At 47.3% G+C, this 19,458-nt stretch overlaps 1 protein-coding gene across 1 annotated transcript in view; it reads left to right on the top strand.

Moving 5' to 3' along the window:
* LOC144137649 (uncharacterized) overlaps positions 1–19,458 on the top strand; it is a 146,703-nt gene that overhangs the window by 42,564 nt on the left and 84,681 nt on the right. Inside the window, exon 4 of the mRNA XM_077669588.1 lies at positions 16,211–16,255. Within this exon, the coding sequence (XP_077525714.1) occupies positions 16,211–16,255 (45 nt within the window). The remainder of the gene's footprint in view (positions 1–16,210; positions 16,256–19,458) is intronic.

Raw genomic sequence — 19,458 nt, 5'->3', positions numbered from 1 at the left:
ATGGACGCGGAACTGAAGAACATATTAATTTTCGGGTGGACAAACAGCAAACAGAAAAGCGATATTTTCGGATGGTACAGCCATTATTTCATGATATTTTTCTGCCTGGAGGATTTAGTGAATAAAAAATTGCGAGGACATTTTTTGTTCAAGCGCTCACTTCTATACCAATAGTTTCCAAAGAAATATCACGTGTTTGTAAATTTCAGACAAAAGGATAAGCAGCTGAAGGACCAGCCACGCTGTCCGGGTGCTTCTACAGTACAGTGCTCAATTTTATAAGTGCGTACCGATGTGGAGTGCGAACAGCGTGGATAAAACAAGGACAAAATGCGGAGGGGACAGAGTGGCAATGCGCAGCTCAAAAAATTTCGTGCACCGGGATCCAAGTAGGTAAACGCGTCAAGCCGGCATCAGCCCGTGGCAGCAAAAAGTAGTTTTTCGTCCGCCGTGGCGCAAATGTGGATTTATCAGCGACAGAACAAGACCAACATGCATGGTGATAAACAAGAAGGCGTAGGAGCGCCGCCTGGTGAACGCTAGACAAATCGGCCACTACTTTGCATACTTTCCGAGAATCGGCGCGGGCTGGCGGACATGAAAGCACGCAGAAGAGCTACGGAGCGCGAAATGGTAGGAAAGAGTAAAGGGAGAGGGGCTGCTTGGCCATTTTTCGCTCACGCATTAGGCAATGTTTATACAGGCGGCGTTGGCCGAACGCGCCTCTCCGCCGGTGACGGCGCTGTCTCCCTTTCCGCCGTAGCGTCAGTCGTGGCGCTAATCATCGGTGAAAGAAGAGCGGCGGCTGCCGGCTGCGGTCACGGTTTCAATGCGGTGTGAGTAGTTCATGAGTACACCGACAGCCGAACTCAGCGTCTTCGTAATTTATAACAATATGCGGGGATACGTGAGGCCGAAACTCACAGTATAGGCGTCACGGACTAACTAGCATTTTCGAATTAGGCACAACACTGCATTTGTTTTTTCATTTAGCGCGCCGCATCCGACGTTATCATGTCGCGCATGCTAACGTCGAGCGCAATTTGCGGATTCATTAGAGAGTTTTAGCATAGCGTGCTCCGTCCGCTAACGCTAATGCGGCGGGTAGCGGGGCGCGACTGGGGAGAGCAAATTCGTCACGGTGGGGTGGATTAGTTCCGCGCGGCCTGCCTTCGCCATACCCGCTCTTTCCCTCCGCTGAGGGGCAACCTCCTCGCACTCCCCGCGCGCGCATGCGCAGTCCGCTCCCGCTACCCGCTAACCTTTGCGTAGCGTACGGGAGCCGCTATGCTAAAACTCTCTATTGTAAAGACTTTCCCAAGGCTTTCAGGAATAATATTTGGCGTGGGAAGCTAATCTGAGCAACCGCATTTCTGTTTAATACGCACCATCTTATATCTCGCGCGCATGTAAAAAAACACATAAATGTTTCATGCTGTGTGGTACACGCCCATTTCTCAATGCGCGTTTTACAGATGGGACTGGATGTCTTCACACTTTGCTTTAACTGCGTTTTCAAAAAAAAAAACTTTAATAATTTTACTACCTTTAGGGTACATTGGTTCATTTGCTTTGGAAATATTGTTCTACTACGCTTTAGGCTACAGGGTACACAAAATATAGAAGACATACGAATGAAGTGAAGAGAGCGAACGCAACTATGAACTCATTTATTGCAACAAGAACGATATTTAAATGGGAACCAACACACAGACGGCAATGAGTAGAGGATGCAGTTGGAATGGTGGAAAAGTATGGCAGTCGTTCTTTGATTTAGACTAGTTGCGCACCGTAATATACAGTTGGAAGGTAAATTAAACTGCATTTAATCACTGGTACGTCACAAGCTAAATATAAAACAACATTCAAAAGGGGATTTATTGTGTTTGTCAGAAAATATGTAAGTCCTCTGCACCTAAACCTCACGGGCAATCAGCTTTACAAGCGGAAACCCTTCGTGAGAGAGGCTTTCGCGAAAGCTTCAGTATTTTCTCCAGAGAGTTATTAACGTCGCCAGCCCAGTTAGCAAGAAGCGGCCTCAATAGCTTTTATCTGTTGAACATCTCATGACAGTGGTACGGGTCCCTGTTTCTGGCGCACCACGTCAGTGGACAGTCTGCGAGTTGTGGAAACACGGTGTTTGAATGGAGCTTACAAATTTGTCCGCTGTGTCGGACATGCGGATATTGCAGAGCCTCCTGAAGTTAACATGTACAGGTTATTAAAAAATTGGAAGCTGACCTAAGTAGGCGACATTGTAGGTCCTTTACCACTTACAGCGGCGGGCAACACGCTAACACTTATTTGCACTGCGACAAAGTTCACGGAAACAGAGGGGCTACGGGAATTGAGCTGCACACCAGTTGCAAACACGTTACTCGACGTAATCAGCAGAACTGGATTTTTCAGGTAAATTTAATGGGGCCAGGGCTCTGTTTTCATAAACGAGCTTAACACGATGTATAGCAGAAATGTGGCATATCCATTCATCACGGATTGCTCTATCTAAGGCAAAGTTATTCAGTCGAGAAACCTCACTCAGTCATGAAGCGCATTTTACGCGTGCTCTGCTTCGAGAAGGGCGCCGAGTGGAAATCCGCTCTTCCCGCAAAACTCTTCGCTCTGCCCTCCTTTACTCTCGTAGCGAGTGGATTGACGCTGGCGGAACTTATTTACGGTCGAGTGCTTCAGTCCCCGCTTACCTTGTTAAAAAAGTTGGAGGACCGATTCCCAGACAAAACGGTTACGTTGTGGAGTGCGTGGTGACAGTTTTGAAGCGCCTATGTGAATCGCAGGAATTGGCAAAGACCAATATTGGGTAAGAGCTGCAACGTGCGAAGGGGTACGACGACAGATATACACGCACAGAAACATTCAAGGAAAGCCACAAAGTGCGTGTTATGGAGTCGTTGAAAGCACATACACTAGAAGTAGCATGAGATCGGCCGGTTACTCTTAAACACAAGATCTCCGACGCTATATACGCCGTAATGACGCCCGGTAAACGCAGCGATGTGACAATCTACTACTGCAATGTAATGAAGCCGTTTATCGAACGCATGGAGACGTCGAGCCCGTCCTACACAAACCAGATTAAACAAGTGTTCCAGCCCCCAGGTGCCGACACTTCCCTTTCCCTAGTAAACAGAAGAGATACTTTAATCAGACGCCAGACAAGCCGCTTTACAGCCAAACACAGACAGGAGTTGAAAATGATTGTAGGCAACTTCAGCAATTCGTTCAATCCCTACTATGTAGGGACTGTGATACGCGACATTGAGTTTACATCACACCAACCCTTCCGAACAAGGATGCACATATATTCAGGCCGTCATGAAAAGCTGTTGAACGATTCCATTTAAAATATGCTTACGCTAGGTCTAATCGTGGCAGGAGAGAGCGATTACGCATCGCTGATGTTTATCGTGGGGAGTCCTGGCAGAACCCCGACTATGCATTGATTATTAAAAACAGAAACTTTGACAAAAAACATTTCCGAGGCACAGAAATTTTCAGCGTTAGATATCAAACGCGGCTTCAAGCAAGCCCCATTCAGGAAAAATGCTAGTGAGGTCGCTATTTTCACGACTCCGAGAGGCACAAATCGCCCACCTGTGCTCACTTTTGGTGTTAAGAACACACCGGTCGCATTTTCCATTGTACGTAAATAAGTACTCACAGGCACTGAGTCGTGCACTCTGTCCCACGTTGATGCCATTGTTGTTTTTTCACGCTCTTGGCAACAGCATTTGGAACATCTACAGCAGACATTCCTTTAAATACGTAAGCCAGGTTTGACCTTTGGGATTCTACATTTCACACACTAGTCATTTCCCACCCCGCAGCAATCCGCGCTCACCAAACATGCCTTGCCAACGCCGAATGCGGACGGGTCCGTTGTTTGCGGAGGCACACAGAGGCAGGAGGCGACAAAGGCAAAACATCAATGGCAGCATTTATTGCAATGTGCCAATCAAATACACTGCATACAGACTGATCGTCGGCAATAACGGTAACACTGGGAGTGAGGCATTAAACAACACACTAAACTTTTATACACCCTTTTAGCCAAAAAGGGTGTGGCATAGGTGGAAAAAGGGTGTTGGGAGGCCTTTACACCCTTTTTCTTGAGTCTCAACACCCTTTTCCTAGCTCTACGCCCTTTTTGTTTGAAAAAAAGGGTGTTGATCAACTTCAACACCCTTGGTTTTTCTTAGGGTGTTGAAAGGGTGTGGAAAAGGTGTTCAGCTGTTCATTGAATAAGGCCATGTTCGGATGCTAATAGCACTGTAAAGAAGAAGACATCCCCTCATATACTCCTCTACTCGCAAGAAATTTCCAAACGCAAAAAAAAAAATAATTGCTCTTATGCAATGATCGCTCGTTTTCTTATTCGGTGCACCACATGCCCCAAGTTTAGCTTTGGCACGTGAAACACCAATTTGAACCTTCAAAATTAAGAAGACTAGTCGTGTCGCGAAAAGGATGTTTACCAACTGCAACACGCTTGGCTTTCTGTAGGTTGTTGAAACGGTGTGAAATAGGTGTTCAGTTGCAATAAAAGAACAACGGAGCTGGGGGTCGACCTAGTTTCTTTGCTATATTTTGTTATGTTTGCTAAGCTTTACAATGTCCTTGCTCAGCCAGGATGACCACTCAGGGATGAGGCCAAATTTAACCGGATTTCACAAGGCTGTTCCAGTGTGCCCCCCTCCCCCCCCCCCCCCCCCGCTACATTTCCAGGAGATCCAAGAGGGAAACAAGGTAGGTCGGCCCCCAGCGTTGCTGTTTCTCCAGCCTTGCACCACTATTGCAAGCTGCGCGAATTTTTTTACCTTTTAGAATCCAAAAAAGACTTGTACCTTTGAAATGGTACAGTAAGAGGTGCGCATACGCATACGCCCCTTGAGCTCACACTCTAACAAGCTCGAAAGCCGACTTCACTGTTATAATACCCTATCTGCGGTGGTGCACCCTTTACAGGTGCCCCAGTTCTTTTTCTTTGTATTTTTTGCTAACGCCACCGAAACAACCTCCTGAAGCTTAAAGAGCTTCACTGGTAATAAATTATGCCAATTCATATAGCTGTAAACATCGTGAGGTACAACCCCCCCCCCCCCCCGCCCGCTTGTAGAGAATGTTCAGTCCACCCGTGTAAACAGGTACAAAATGCCTCCAAAATTGGAGGTCTCTCCACCTTTTTTCTTCGTTGGCGGTCTTTTCTTACACCCTTTTTTTCTTTACGCCCTTTTTCTTAGTTTCGAACACCCTAATTTGTAGCTTCACACCCTTCTGGGAAAAAGGGTTTTGAAATTATGAACACCCTTTTTGAAGGGTGTTGAGGTGGTAGGGAAGATTTGTATAGTATTTAATAAAATTCTATAAGTTACGGATCAGAAAAACTACCGAGTAATTAAAAAGTTTTTGCAAATCCACGTGTTGACTTGTATATTCACGTAGTAAAAGCCATAGTAAAAGCTGTACCCTAAACCTCCGACGCGATCTTAACCTCTAGCCTAGGGGGCTCAGAAATCCCAACCTAGCTTTAACGGTCGAGACTCCTTGTCCCGCCGTGCACTGCCCAGCTCGGCGCTCAGACGAGAACTATTTCCAACGGACCAGTTCGGCCTTATAACACCTCGAGATCACACTCTCTCGGGAACGCCCCTGTAGCGTTCGTACACGCGTAATGGAGTGCCCAAATTCGCGTAGACAGCTGTCACAGCGCGCTACGGAATATTCAATGAGTCGCCGCCATCTTTGGGTCAACGGACCGCTCACGGGCCAGCAGGTGCGTACGACCCCGAGGGGTGAGGGCGAAAGGCGCGACTGTGCGTCGTAGTGACCGGGACGCGTTAACAATGGTGGCTCGCGCGGCGCTCGTCCCGACGTCGGTTATCACACCTCCCCGACGCTTCTCGGAATCCGGCAGCGCCGTCTGCGTTTTCAATGGGGGATTATCCCTGTGGTATTCGGTCGGTCAGAAAATCCGTCTCCCTTGGGCGCCGTGACGAATTGGCGACGGCTGCAGCGTAGAGTCCACAGTGCTGAGCCACCAGACCGAGTGGCGGGTTCTCAAGCGCCGCCCGGGCGCTTGGCCCCTGACCTGATCAGTGGACCGTGCAGGGTCCTTAGTGGGATGCTGTACAGGGCAGCGACGTTCTTCTTTCTGGCCAAAGGAGACATTTAAAATTAGGAGCTTGTCTTGAAAAGACAAAACTTTTCATTTTCTGGCAGCATAATGTATCAACGACGAACCGACAGCCAAGATAGAAAGATAGAATTGGTGACTAGCGACTACACGCCAACAAGGCAGGCCTAGCACTAAACCGGTACCGTACTGACACTGGAAACGCACGGTAGTTTGTGGTGCGGGCGAGGTTCACTAAATTGTGCACTTCTCTAGCCGATTTTTCATGAAAAGTGCAAAAAACAATGAATCGTCAGCGTAGCAAATTCGTTACACCAAGGTTAACCGTGCCGGCGTGTTCGTTACATACAGGTCGCCAACACATTGGTTTCTATGGAGCTGGCAATGGGGGATTAGAAAAATTCGTTAAATCCATAAATTCGTTACATAGACGTTCGTTAAATCTATGTTTAGCTGTATACGGTTATTGTCTTTCTGGCACTGCCACAGCCGTCTTTCTTCGGGCCGCCGGTCGTCCAGCAGCCCAATAGGTAACACCGCCCGCTCCCGTAAATTTCTCGCCATTGGATTCTTTTATCGCATCTGTTATATGTCGCTCACACTTATATGTATTTTTAGTATTTCAGTAGCATCTCTCCTAATATAAGGTGAGGAAAGTAAAAAAAAAATGTTTTGAATGCATTTTTAGCCGGGTTTCTCATCCAAAGAACTTTAGTGTGTTTTCCAGGGAACAATTATTCATTTCCTTTACTGCAAAAGCACTATCTGCCGCATTAAGAAAAATAGCACCATCCCTGCTTGGCGTAACCAAAAGATTTTCCCAGAATGCGTCATGCAGAAACAGGTTAAAAACAACGAAAAACAAATAACGGTGGCTTGGGATTCCAATCCGGGTCCTAAACAAAGAAAATACGATATGCCTTCTCTGCACCATTGCCGTGCCTTGGTTTTAGCTAACACACTTGTTGCCTTCTGGCTTTGTGTTAGGTACTCGTAGTGCGGCCTACCAGAATAATTTTATCATACTAACTAGCCATGAATAGCTCACAAGGGCGAAGAAGAAGATATAACAATCTCCCTTCGTCAGTGCACGCCGATATTTTCAAGGAATAGAAGAAAACCGGCGAGAAGAAGAAAACGACTAAAAGGAAACGGGATCATGATGAATGGAATCCAAGGACACCATCGGAAAACTGGAGGCCTCCACGTTGATAGTGCGAATGTTAATGACAAACGTATGGAACCATAGTTACGCAAATAGTGCATTTGTAGAATCAGCCAGGGTGATCGGAATACCGCTCGGCCGTAAAGAGAGAGAGAAAGAGAGAGAGAGAATAACCTTATTTTTGGCGAGGCTCACTTCTAGTGAGTGTCCCTCAGGTGAGGGAAGCGCGCCAGGTAATCCTGAACCCTAGTGGCGGTCAGGAGCTTTAGGTCGGGCGAGGAGGTCCCGGTCACCTCCAGCCAGGTAGTGGGAGAGTTGGGTAAACGGAGCGGGGGTAAACAGTGGCATTCCCGATTGACGTGTGGTGTGGTATCTCGAGCGCCACATGTCGGGTAGTTTGGGTGGGGATATAATGTGGGATAGATGTGATGGAGGATGGGTCATAGTAACGGAAAAAAGCGACGCAGAGGCAAAACATTTTTCGGTCCCCATGGTGATCAACACAGAAGAATGCACAGCTTTCTTTATTTCAATACTTTGTAAACTCCACAAGTAAGCATTCTTAAGGGTGCATTCCTAAGCAAGAATCATTAATGTTTAGTGCGCAGCACTGAAGCATTCGCTACTGTGGTTTCGTGTCCTTGCCGGCAGCGCAACCAAGCGAAGCAAGGAAACACCGAATGCAGACGAAAATTGCCCCCACCTCCCCGAAGGGAATCGTGAGGAAGTGCGAATGCATTTCTTGCGCCGAGAGTACACGGCGTAGTAATTCTGCCATCGCCTTGAGAGGCGCAGTACCGGCGTGGGGGAGCTGTCAGGCGAGGGGAGAGGCGCGCGCCGAGGGTGAGTGCAAACCTAACGGGGGGAGAGGCGCGCCAGCTGCAGAGCATGTGACGTCACGGCGCGAGGAGAGGGGGAGCAGAAGCAAAGGCGCCAGCGCGCGGTCACGTGGGAGTGTGACGTCACGGCGCGAGGAGCGGTGCGGGAGCCGGCGCGGGCGCGCGCAGCCACGGCGCGGGAGGCGGAGCGCGCGCGGGTCACGTGGGGTGTGACGTCGCTGCGCCGTTGCTACAGACGCTCCTCTCCGCTCCTCGCGCCGTTGCTAGGGGAGAGGAGGAGGAGCAATGCGGACGGCGGATTCAGGGTCGCTTATAAAGTGCATCGCACTTAAAACGTAGCCGAGCGCATGGCGAATGTCTGAGGGGAGGGCGGAATGCCTAGCCGGCCCGAGTAACACTGGGTAGGGCAACGCGCCGCTAGATAACGCCATAGCAACGCGTGCTGTCTTGCGCTCGACCAAGACTCGTTCACTTCATGAGACGCGGTTTGGGGTGCCTCCCTGAGACGCAGTTCGCGGGTCAGACGTAGAGGCTTACCATTGCTGATATTTGCGCGGGAGCTTCTAGCACGATTTTCTACAACATGCTTGGCGGCGGCGACGCGCTGCGAGATAACGGCAGAGCAGCGCGCACCGCCGTGCGGTCTCCGATCACGCGATCACTTCCTGAGATGCCGTGACCGTGAAGACAGCAGTTCGTGTTGCGCAAAAATTTCGCATTAGAGATAAAAGTAATCGTAGCCATTTTTAATTATTTCTTAACCGCACAACAATACTCTATTTGTGGTGACTCCTCTTTGCGTATAAATTTATTGTTATCACCCTGTGCCCCTATAGTTGGGTGCGCCCCTTATCGCTCTTATCGCGGCTCCTTTTTTCTCTCGTCCTGTTTAGCTTCAGTCTTGGTTTTCACATTGATTGATTGATTGTGGGGTTTAACGCGCCGACGCAACGCAGGCGATGAGGCGCGCCGTAGTGGAGGGCTCCGGATTAATTTTGACCACCTGGGGATCTTTAACGTGCGCCGAAATCTCGTACACACGGGCGTTTTTGCTTTTCGCCTCCATCAGAAAAGCGGCCGCCGCGGCCGGGAATCGAACCCGCGACCTCGTGCTCAGCAGCGCAACGCCTTAGCCACTGAGCCACCGCGGCGGGTTTGGTTTTCACATTTTTGACCACCGAAATAAAACAGCCATGCATCATTATTTCTTGAAAATTATTTATTTATTTATTTATTTATTTATTTATTTATTTATTTACTTTTTTTTATACCTTACAGGCCCATTGAAGAGCATTGAGTAAGGGGGGTTACATTTTTGAAAGAACATTAAAAAATAGTGGGGAAAAATAAGAAAAGGCAAGTACACAATTAAAAGTTTGGGTAATCAGCTTACAGACGTAAATGAAACACGCCATACACGCTTCTAATAGACAATTATCACAAACGCACAGTGTTTAAAGCAAAGCTTTTCACCTCTACCCCCCAAGGGTTCTTTCGCGACCGTAGGTGTCAACAGAAAACTCCCGCGAACAAATAAAAGAATTTCCTGTCGCCGCCAGGAATCGAACCTTGAACTAATAGAGTACCAAAGCGAGAGCCCGTTGTCTTACCGATTTAGCTACGAGCCCAAGCGGAGACTGGGGGAGTCTTGTGGTGTACTCACCGAGCGCATATTCCGGTTTACCCCCCTGCATTCTCGCTGAATGCCACGTGATAGCGTCACGTGACCTCTCGCGCCGCTGTGCGCTCCACCCACAGCACGTCTAGCGTCCCGGCGCGCGCCTTGCGGGTGTGCTAGAAATTACAAAAATCAAAGGACGCTCACACAAACGCATGTCATCCACTTATAGTACGCCAATGTCTTAAAGCCTGTGGCCTCCAGTGTTCACGCAAAAAATCACAGCTCCTTGTCGTCCGCCCTCACACCAAATGACACATCAAGGAACACATTCAAATACTCGTTGATTGCCACCACAGAATGTAACTCCGCTTGATATACTCCCGGAATCTCGGCGACAAGAACTAAAGATTCTCCCTTTGCTTAAAAATATGAACGCCTCAGACGACGGGGGTCGCCGACAAGGACGGGCTCAAGGGCTCAACCCCATCTTCGGTGGCGATCATGAAGTCGTCTACACAGACGCCTCCCAACATCGAGAGCAACAGTACGCCATCATCGTGGCTACGTCTAGAACTAACCTCATTTCGTGTGCCTCACTCAAGACCCAAGACATGACGGCAGCAAAAGAGGCAGCCACCGCCTTGGCTCTCACTCAACCAGGGGTTCGGAATGTAGTCACCGCTTCCCAAAGCCTATTAAATTTACCAGTCGGGTTGGGTGTCTCGACCTGCACGGCGTGTGCTAGAAAAACACTCTCCAAACGGTTCCATTCAGCTTATCTGGACACCCGCTCACGCGTCAATGGATAGCACCGAACACGCCACCAACAAGCCTGCGCTTTTACCCCCCCCCCCTTCCCCTCCGCTACCTTCGCCTTATCCAGCCCTTTCCAGAGAACTACAAACTAGCCTACGGCTGATACAATCCGGCTCCTTCCCACAAGCGACGTGTCTTCCCTTAATGCACCCGAATCGCTACGACGCTAAATGAAAATTTTGCTCAGAAGTAGGAACACTCCGCCACATACGCGGGGTGTGCGACTTTAGCCCTGAGCACCCTCCTCTCGTTTTTTCAACTACCCAACAAAACCAATGGGAGATGCTGCTGTCCAGCCCCTCGCCGCCTACCCAGCTTCAGCTGGTGCACAGGCGGCGCGCACTGTGGAGGAGGAACCACTGCTCTGGGCCGCACTCTGGGCCGTTCAAAATTCTGAATAGAAGTATTTTTTTCTCGTCCTCCTGCTCCTCCTTCCTTCTATGCCGCCGATCTCGTCGCCTCCGTCCGCGGCGGCAGAAACGGAGAAGTGAGATCCTCTAACACAAGGTTTCAGCTTCCTTTAATTTTGTAAAAAAAGTTCCCACTCATGTGCTACAGCAATAGAACTCAACCAACCACCGTTCATACGTCATGCATTGATTTAATACTTACCAAGAATATCTATTTTAAGTAACAACGGGTGTGGTTAAGTGCATTTCACTTCGCTGTGGTTTCACTATTTGTAGAGCGACGTGAGGGAATTTAAGTGACGCCTCATGGGTAATCGTTGTGGGTGCCATTTACAGCTTTGCTTTCTAACCACATTCACATGGTTGATTGGCCTGAATTTTTTTTGTGGAATCTAAAACATCAGAAAACACTCAAATACAAGGGGGAAAACACCCATAAATAGTAACAATATTATTCTGGGAATTCATAATTACACAATTACTAAGAAAAATGTCGGTTCAGATTTTCGTAAAGCTATCTTGACTAAGTATGGATGCAATTTGATCAGGAAGATCATTCCAGTGCATGATTGCTCGAGGCAATGCTGATGAACTGCAAGCAAGCGTCTTGCCAAAAATGCGCGTGAAACTATGACTATTATGAAGGTGTTGTGACGTACGTACTGGAGCATTAAGAGGAAGCGGGTTAGGTCTAACGCGAACTATGTATGTGACGAACAACTTGCGAGTTCCATTTTCTTTTTCTCTTCACAATAATTATGTGTTTTCTCTCAGCCGCGGCAATTTTCGCATCTTGTTTAAAGTGTTCCCAGCCTTCTCAGCAATTTACACAATATTTGCCATAGTTCTTATATGAACTATCTTCCACTGTCTCAACAGAAGCATTATGCTGCCCCAGTGGTTTTGAGCTTCAACATTGCCCACTTCAGGACTTCTTTGGTCATTATCACCAGACCGAGCAAAGCCATGACAAGACAATGATTTTTAAACGATGCCCGCACTACGTGGACGTGGCAGCGCACTGGCGCAATCACCGAAAACAAATATATCAAGTCGAAGTTGGCGTGCTCAGGTTTCTGGAAATGCATAAACTGAGTACCACTCTCACACTGAAACGACGCTTCGTGTGTTAATGGTTATTTTCTGTAATAGCCACCTAGAATATAAGACATCGGAAAAAACGGGTAACTTTTTCGCATCGGTATTGAGCGAGAAAGATACATCTAAAATCACACAGCATAAGTCTCGCAATGTGTTAAACATTTGTGAAATATTCGGTTAAACTCAACTCAACTCAACTCAAGTCGGCATATTGCTTCTTTTAGGTGTATACAAACAGAAAACTCTGTACCCTTCCGCTCCCAAAGAAGGATCAGAAAAAAAAAATCACGCAGATCCACATAGTACGTCTGATTGTAGATGAGAACAAGTGCAGTTCCTGAATAACAAAAAAACAGCTAAGTTCTCAAGCGCTCGACTCCCATAGACATCGTAACGGTCACGAGAATTTCCGCCATTTTGTTGTTCCCGATTCCTTTTCGATTTTTGTCTCGTGCAACGACAGTAAATCAATGCTGTTTTGAAGTAAGAGGCGTCGTTCCGGAAGCTGTAGGCTTATATAGAAGTCTCTTAAGCTTAGCCTATCTAGAAACGTCTTACAGAAGAGAGTGGCGAAATAGGCCGTTGGACCGTCAGCATGACGTACAGGCAGCAATACAAACAATAAAAATCTTCCCAGAGTTGCGTTGTCGGTGTCGTGTGCTAAACAGCTGCGCTAGACATAAAACGTTTCCAGAGGGGAGTGGCTTGTACTTTTTTATAGTTTTTATGTGAAAGTCTCAACTCTTTATGTTTAATTCACGTGTTTTGGGAGGCACTGAAAATATGTGATCCAAAAGAAGTTCAAGCTGCGTGAGCCGCCAATTTTGAGGCGTGGGTTGCGCGCGGAAAAAGGAAACAGCAGTGCGAGACGAGGGGGTCAAGGGTTCTGAGAAAGAGCGATGAAGGGTCCGCCCGAAAGGGAAACAGCCACGCCAAAGGAAGGTGGGCTATGGTTTCACGTGCAAAACAAGTCGCCTTGAGAGATGAAGGTGACGAGGTGTGAGAAGATGTTCCTGGCTATAGAAAGACAGCAGAACGAGAATCGGATTTCATGTAACGACGCAACATGTTCTGCTTTCTAGTTTTTACAACGGTGTACCAACCTTTTTAATGTTTGGAAAGTGTGAATTGCGAGGGCAAGCAAATGAAAAACGTAATGTAATGTCAACTCTAGAAAAAAGTAAAGTTGGTATAAAAATTGATATTGATATTGTACTGCAATAATTGTAACCAGAAAACCCCACAATACTTTAATTGCCTTTGCAGGTTGTTGATAAGAGATACGCCTGGTCTTGCAGCTGTCGAACGTTTATGTCAAAAAAGGAAGGAAGGGCACACTAACGCGTACGGCTTGAAGGTAGCGAAGCTGTACGCAAACCCCACAATTATTACGATGGTTGAAGTCCATGATTGCAGCCGATTTGCTTCTTCGCTGCCGAAACGACCTTTACTACATCATTGTTGCTATAAGTGTACGCTTCTTTCATTTTCATGGAAGTGATAGTTATGTAAGAAGTGCAGCTTGCTGAGCCAGTTGGTACATGTCGAAAGAACGAAAACCAGCGAAAAAGGACGCAAAACACGAGTAGAGACGAGACAACACAACGCTGGACTAGCAACTGAAATTTAGTAGAAGAAACCGACACACTCCGTGAACAACGAAGTCAACGCATGTGCCAACACGTGCGTGTGAAACGAATGAAAATGCTATTGTTACTAACTACCTCTACTTTCGTATCAACACCACTCAAGTTTGAAGGAAGCCGATTTATTTATCACTGAGGGTGATAGACGGTGCGCTAAAGCAGTTGCCCTCCTGCTGTTGTCTTATGCAGGAATGCAGAAAGCCTTGAACGTCCGGCTCAAAGGCTAACTGCAGCGGGTTTCCCGCCTACGGTGCTCATGGCTATCGCTGAGTCCCACCACGTAAAGCCCCTTTGAGGGTCGACTTTTTTCCCCAAATGCGACCCCTAGGGTCATTTTTTTATTGCTGATGGAAATTCTTCGGATGAATCTATTTCGAGGAAAAATTATTGTAATTTTTTTTGGGTGACCATAAAGTGACAAAAAAATAGTTTGTGTTACATTTATGTGGCTTATTCATGAGTAACACAAGTAAAATTCTAAATAAAAACCAGAGAGTAACAAGCCGGCACCTTTTGAGTGAACCAAAATCAAACAGACATCAGTTTCGCGGGCGCAAAAAGCGGGAAGCGCCCGGAGGACGATACCGAAACCAGCCGCTGCGCGCACGTGGGCGCGCGCGAGCGCGGATGCGGATGCGGATGCGGGCCGGATGCGGGAGCGATAGTCGGCGCACCACTCATAAAATACAAACAAAGCAGAAAAGAGCCTCATCAGTTTCGCAGACGACCTTGGTCTGTGGCAGGCGCAAGAAGCGAGAGGCGCCCGGGCGCCCGGTGGGCGATATCCTGCACGCCTCCTCATTAGCGGATGCGCAAGCGATAGCCAGCGCCCCACGGAAATAAATCATAAAAAAACAAAAAGAAGAGCCATCGGCGCAAGAAAAAATTTGACGTATTCCCGAAGTGTGGCAGCATATGCCAAGCAAGAAAAGTTGGCGAAAAAGGTGCGCTTTTTAAACATGCATGCAATGCCGGACATATACGTCATTGACCATTTTGAAAGTGTTTGCCACAGCCGTACATGTGCGGCCGTGAGCCAAGAAGAGTTAAAAGGCAAATTCCAAGGTCGCAGGGGCCAGATGAAAAGAAGGAAAACGGGAAGGTTGAGGTAATGCCGTATATACGTAAGGTGTCGCACAACATAAAGTAAATTGCTTCACGGCACGGGGTTGAAGGGGTCTTTTCCGCGCCGTGTAAGCTCTAAAGACTGTGCGCGCGCATTGCAAATATGGGAAAAGAGAAACGCGCGTGTAAGGCAAACCATGCCAAAAATTCGTTAAGCATGAGCACAGTGTCATCTATAAAATTCCGCTGCGGTGTGGGAAGGTTTACATCGGCCAAACCGGCCGATGTGTCAAAGAGCGGCTGAAGGAGCATTGCGCGTTAGTTAGTTCTGAAGGAACCTGACACCTTGCCTTTTACTGTCGACAGCGCAAGTGCGAGCCATTATTTGATAGTGCAACGATCCTTGGAAAGGGCAGGACTAAGAATGAGAGGGAAATACTGGAGTCGCTCTTCATAAGACAGCAGCAGGAAGGCAACTGCATAAGCGCGCCGTTTACAACTCTCAGCGATCAAGAAATCGGCTTCCTTCAAACTTGAGTGGTGTTGATACGAACGTAGAGGTAGTTAGTAACAATAGCATTTTCAGTTGTTTCATGCGTACGTGTTGGCGCATGCGTTAACTTGGTTGTTCACAGAGTGTGTCGGTTTCTTCTATTAAATTTCAGTTGCCAGCCCAGCGTAGTGTTGCTTCGTCTCTCCTCGTGTTTAGCGTTCTTTTTCGCTGGTTTCCGTTCCTTCGATAGTTATTGAACGTCACTTTCGAGGGGCGTACGCTATGAGTTGCATTTCTTGTTCGGCGCAAACGTTGCCATAATTACGGCGGATGCTGGAGCCTCTGTCGCTCCGAGAAAGTAGTGCCGATTATGGTGAACACTGATTTTTTTAACAATCTTGGCCAACGTCCGTAAGTGGCTATCCTTGGCTTGATAAACTTGCGCTGGGGACGTTGAGCGGTCGCCGCGAGGCACGCACACACGGTGGCTTGGTCTTTTCGTGGTTTTTGTAACTGTCGGGTGGTCGCCGCAGTCTTGGCCAATCTGTCTAAGTGGGTATGCTTGGCTTCTCAAACGTGCGCAGGAGACGCTTGGTGGTCGTCGCAAAGCACGCACACATGAACGTTAGGCATTCTCTTGATTTTGTTAACTGGCGGGGATCTCCACGAGGCCCGCGCTCACGTGTGCACGCTCGGCCATTTCTTGCTGTTTTAAGTATGAACACAACAAATTACGATAAATTGTAATTTCAAGACCCCGTTTTGGAAACTGTGCAAAATATTAACGCGGTTCTTATTGTGCGCACCAATGTGCTGACTGTACTCTCAATTCAAGGATCCTTGATTGGTCCCGGAATTGCAGAAAGGAAATGCCTTTTGTAACAGCGGAATGTTTATTTTCAGGACAGAAGTACACCTGACCCGGACAGAAACGGTGAAATGTGCTACGTAAGTACTGTGTCGTTTTTTCATTCTGTTTCTTGATAATTGGGTGTCGTGTACCGTTTACTTCTCTCAATTAATTATAGAAAGGTGAGATTACACTGTTTCAAGCAAAAGCGTTGGGGAAATAAATTGGCGGGAGAGATTGTTGGATAAACATCAAAAACATTATGATCGACGTCTCCCCATGGCGATCCCACTGGTACAACTGAGCAGTGAAGTGTGCGCAGTTGATTCTGTCTTGCCTTCCATGCAATTGTGCAGCCTGCTTCCTTCGACCCGCCTTTTTATTTACAATGGAAACCACAAGGTTCTGGATACTTGGCTATTTTCTCTTAGCGTGCACTGCACATCTTGTAGGGTAGATTTCGTAGTGTAAAACAAACATAAGTACATAACAATCTCGTAAACATTATCAAGGTAACAAGTTAAACAGGTGCAAAAGTAAAAAGGCAAACGCCACTACTATTTATTGGGAAAGGCTAGAACGCAAACTATCAGCGCGTTTTTCACAGAAACCACTTAGAGGAAATTGGAGACGTATCTTCTTGCATCGCTTCGTGTACCACATCGCACCCTCTTTTCAATTATTCTCCCCAACCCTCACACTCCCCCATTTTGCTCTCAGCGTTACTCTCGTGAACGGAATGGAGGTTTGCTCAAATCAATTAAACTTCTTGGTACCTGATGTTACCGTTAGACTTCCAGTGACTCGTTGTCATGCTCCAACGGTCCTATATTGATTTATTTGTTTTATGTCGTGTCACTAGCACGCGTCTTGTCACGCGTATTTTAAGCGAAGCTTAACATATCGAGGCAAAAGAAATGTTCAGTGCTCCTGTGTACCCAAAGAACCGCTCAGGATCAACCCGATAAGGGTGTACCAAGCGCTTTGAGAGGTGTTATAAGTGAGGGCACAGAGAGCGGCTGGGTTTATCTCCGTGGCTGCAGGGCGCGCGCGCAGCCCAAGCTACCGTGTGAAGCTGTGTGAAGCACAGGTTAAGTCATAACGGCGGGCAAGCACGAAGGCAATGTTGCAATAGCAAGCATTGGCGACGCTTTACTACGATGTGGGTAGACCACGCGTCATACGTTCTTCTGAGGAGCTGATAGACGACAGCCAGTGGCATCGCGAGCAAGGAGAAAAAAAGTAGTTAAGGGAGTTGGCAGTATTGAGCGAGTTGGCGACATCAGGGCATCAAAAAAAGGACTAAAGATGAGGCACAAGGCCCCGTGTGCCCCACCTATAGTCTTTCTTTTTTTCGCGCTGAAATATGAAGGAGGAGAAAAGAAATTAAAACAAAACATATAGCCTTTAGTGGGAACGACTTTAATGTACCATGAGGAATAACAGACGACCAAGCACCAGCCGCAGGTTTTAGCTGCGTTGGCATATCGTCTGCACGAACTTCATGCGAGCATTTTAAAAGACGAAAGTCTTCTTGGGCAACTACAACTCGGCAATTTTCGTCTGTGTGTATATATCATAACTGCCGCTCGATTCGGCCACCCGGACAAAGGATAAAGGAATTTCGGCACTATGAATTTACATAAGAAAAGCCTTTCCAAACCTGTAAATCTGGTACCATGGTTCATACGTGTCATCAATCTATCAATACATAACAGATACTAGGAAGCATTCTTTTAATTTAAATAGACTTGCGCTTTATATTTGGGATAGGAAATAAAACATACAGGTTGAAAACAATATTTTGTTCTAAAAATTTAAAGATAGCTCGTGTCCCAGCCTAAAGCACGGGGGGGGGGGGGGGGCATTTTAAGTACAACCCTAACAAAAGAATGGAGCGCAAGAGATGAAGGGCGAGCACCAAAAGAAGGGAAAAATTGAATTCACTTGAGTAAATCTCCACTGTATTTAATGTGGAACAAGCGAGACGGGAGAGAAGGAGCGTGAGAGGTGTGCGGGACAGAGAAGAGGGGCATATACGTGGCAGGGGCGGAAGATGACAATCCTCTATCGACGACATTTGGCACGAAGTGAGAATATTCGCCATCGACTCCTGTGTTTTACAATGCCAAACTCATCGGGCGCTTCCCTATGAAAGTGAGTGGTCCGCCTGCAGTGCCCACGTGTCGTAAAGTGGGGCTCCGATCTGAACCGGGATCACCCAACCGTAATTGAATTCGAGAGAAGCTTGTGTCTGGTTGCCAAAGCAACCAGTGTTTGAGATTGCCAGGTAATGGCGCTCTCGCCAGCGTTAGAAAACGCAGAGCCGCGGCGGAGCACGTTTCGCCAAAGTGGCCGCTTTCCACCAAGCGTTGCCCAAGATGAACCGGTCACATGCTGGGAAGGCTAGCAATTGTGGGAGAGTGGCCAGAGTAGAAGGAGAGAGCTTGGTCCGCAGGTCCGAACTGATGCGTTTGGCATTGTAAATATACAGGAGGCGATGATATTCGCAGCAGATTATTCGTTTTAAAGATTTTTTTACTTTTTATTGCGAAGACATTTAGGCTCATGTGTTATGTTTATTTGCAACAATTCAAGTGCCAGTTATGCACTTACGTTTTCCCTGAAACATGGCCGATGTTGTTTTTGCCGCCCAATAATATCGTTCATGAAGCATTAGTCGAGTTTGATTAGTTTGGAAAGGCTTTGAACACTTAATCCCTCGTTATAACTAAGTCAGCGGGACGGAGAAAAAGTTCGGTATAAGCGGTATTTTCTTATAAGCGACCACTCGAGAAAACTAAAGTACTTGAGCTTTAATTGCGCCACAACTGCAACGAATCAAAACACAATGTATTCAGTGAAACAAAATTTTATTCGGGAAAAAAAAAGGCAGTGAGCTTCGGCTGTTTTATGTCGTTGCCGGGCGCAAGTCAGTCCCTCTCCAATTTGACCAAGCAGTGATTGGCGTCCGAACGCCTCGCAGGCTGCATAGCAAATGAGGAGGGGAAGGCAGTGGCCACTTTTATAGGAGGGGTGGCGGTGTCACGCAACGCTACGAGAGTTTTGCGCTAGAAAGCGCCCCAAATTCTACGGCTTGATTCTGAGGTTGTGTTTGTTGAGCTCAAAAAAAAAATTAACGGCTCATTGTGGGTACACTGCACAATCATGAAAACTGACCTGTTTTGCGATAGGGGCTTTGCGTTATCTCTGGGCAATTTTTTCTCGAGGTGTGCAGCCAAGAAGTATGCAAAACGACTTTTTCGGCGCCCCGCTTTCGGCAACACTTTTAATTCTACGC

This window comes from Haemaphysalis longicornis, unplaced genomic scaffold (assembly GCF_048455015.1).
Source record: "Haemaphysalis longicornis isolate Haplotype H1 unplaced genomic scaffold, Haemaphysalis longicornis Haplotype H1 scaffold_43, whole genome shotgun sequence".
In the NCBI taxonomy this organism is placed as follows: domain Eukaryota; kingdom Metazoa; phylum Arthropoda; class Arachnida; order Ixodida; family Ixodidae; genus Haemaphysalis; species Haemaphysalis longicornis.
This window is presented reverse-complemented; position numbering and strand designations above follow the sequence as displayed.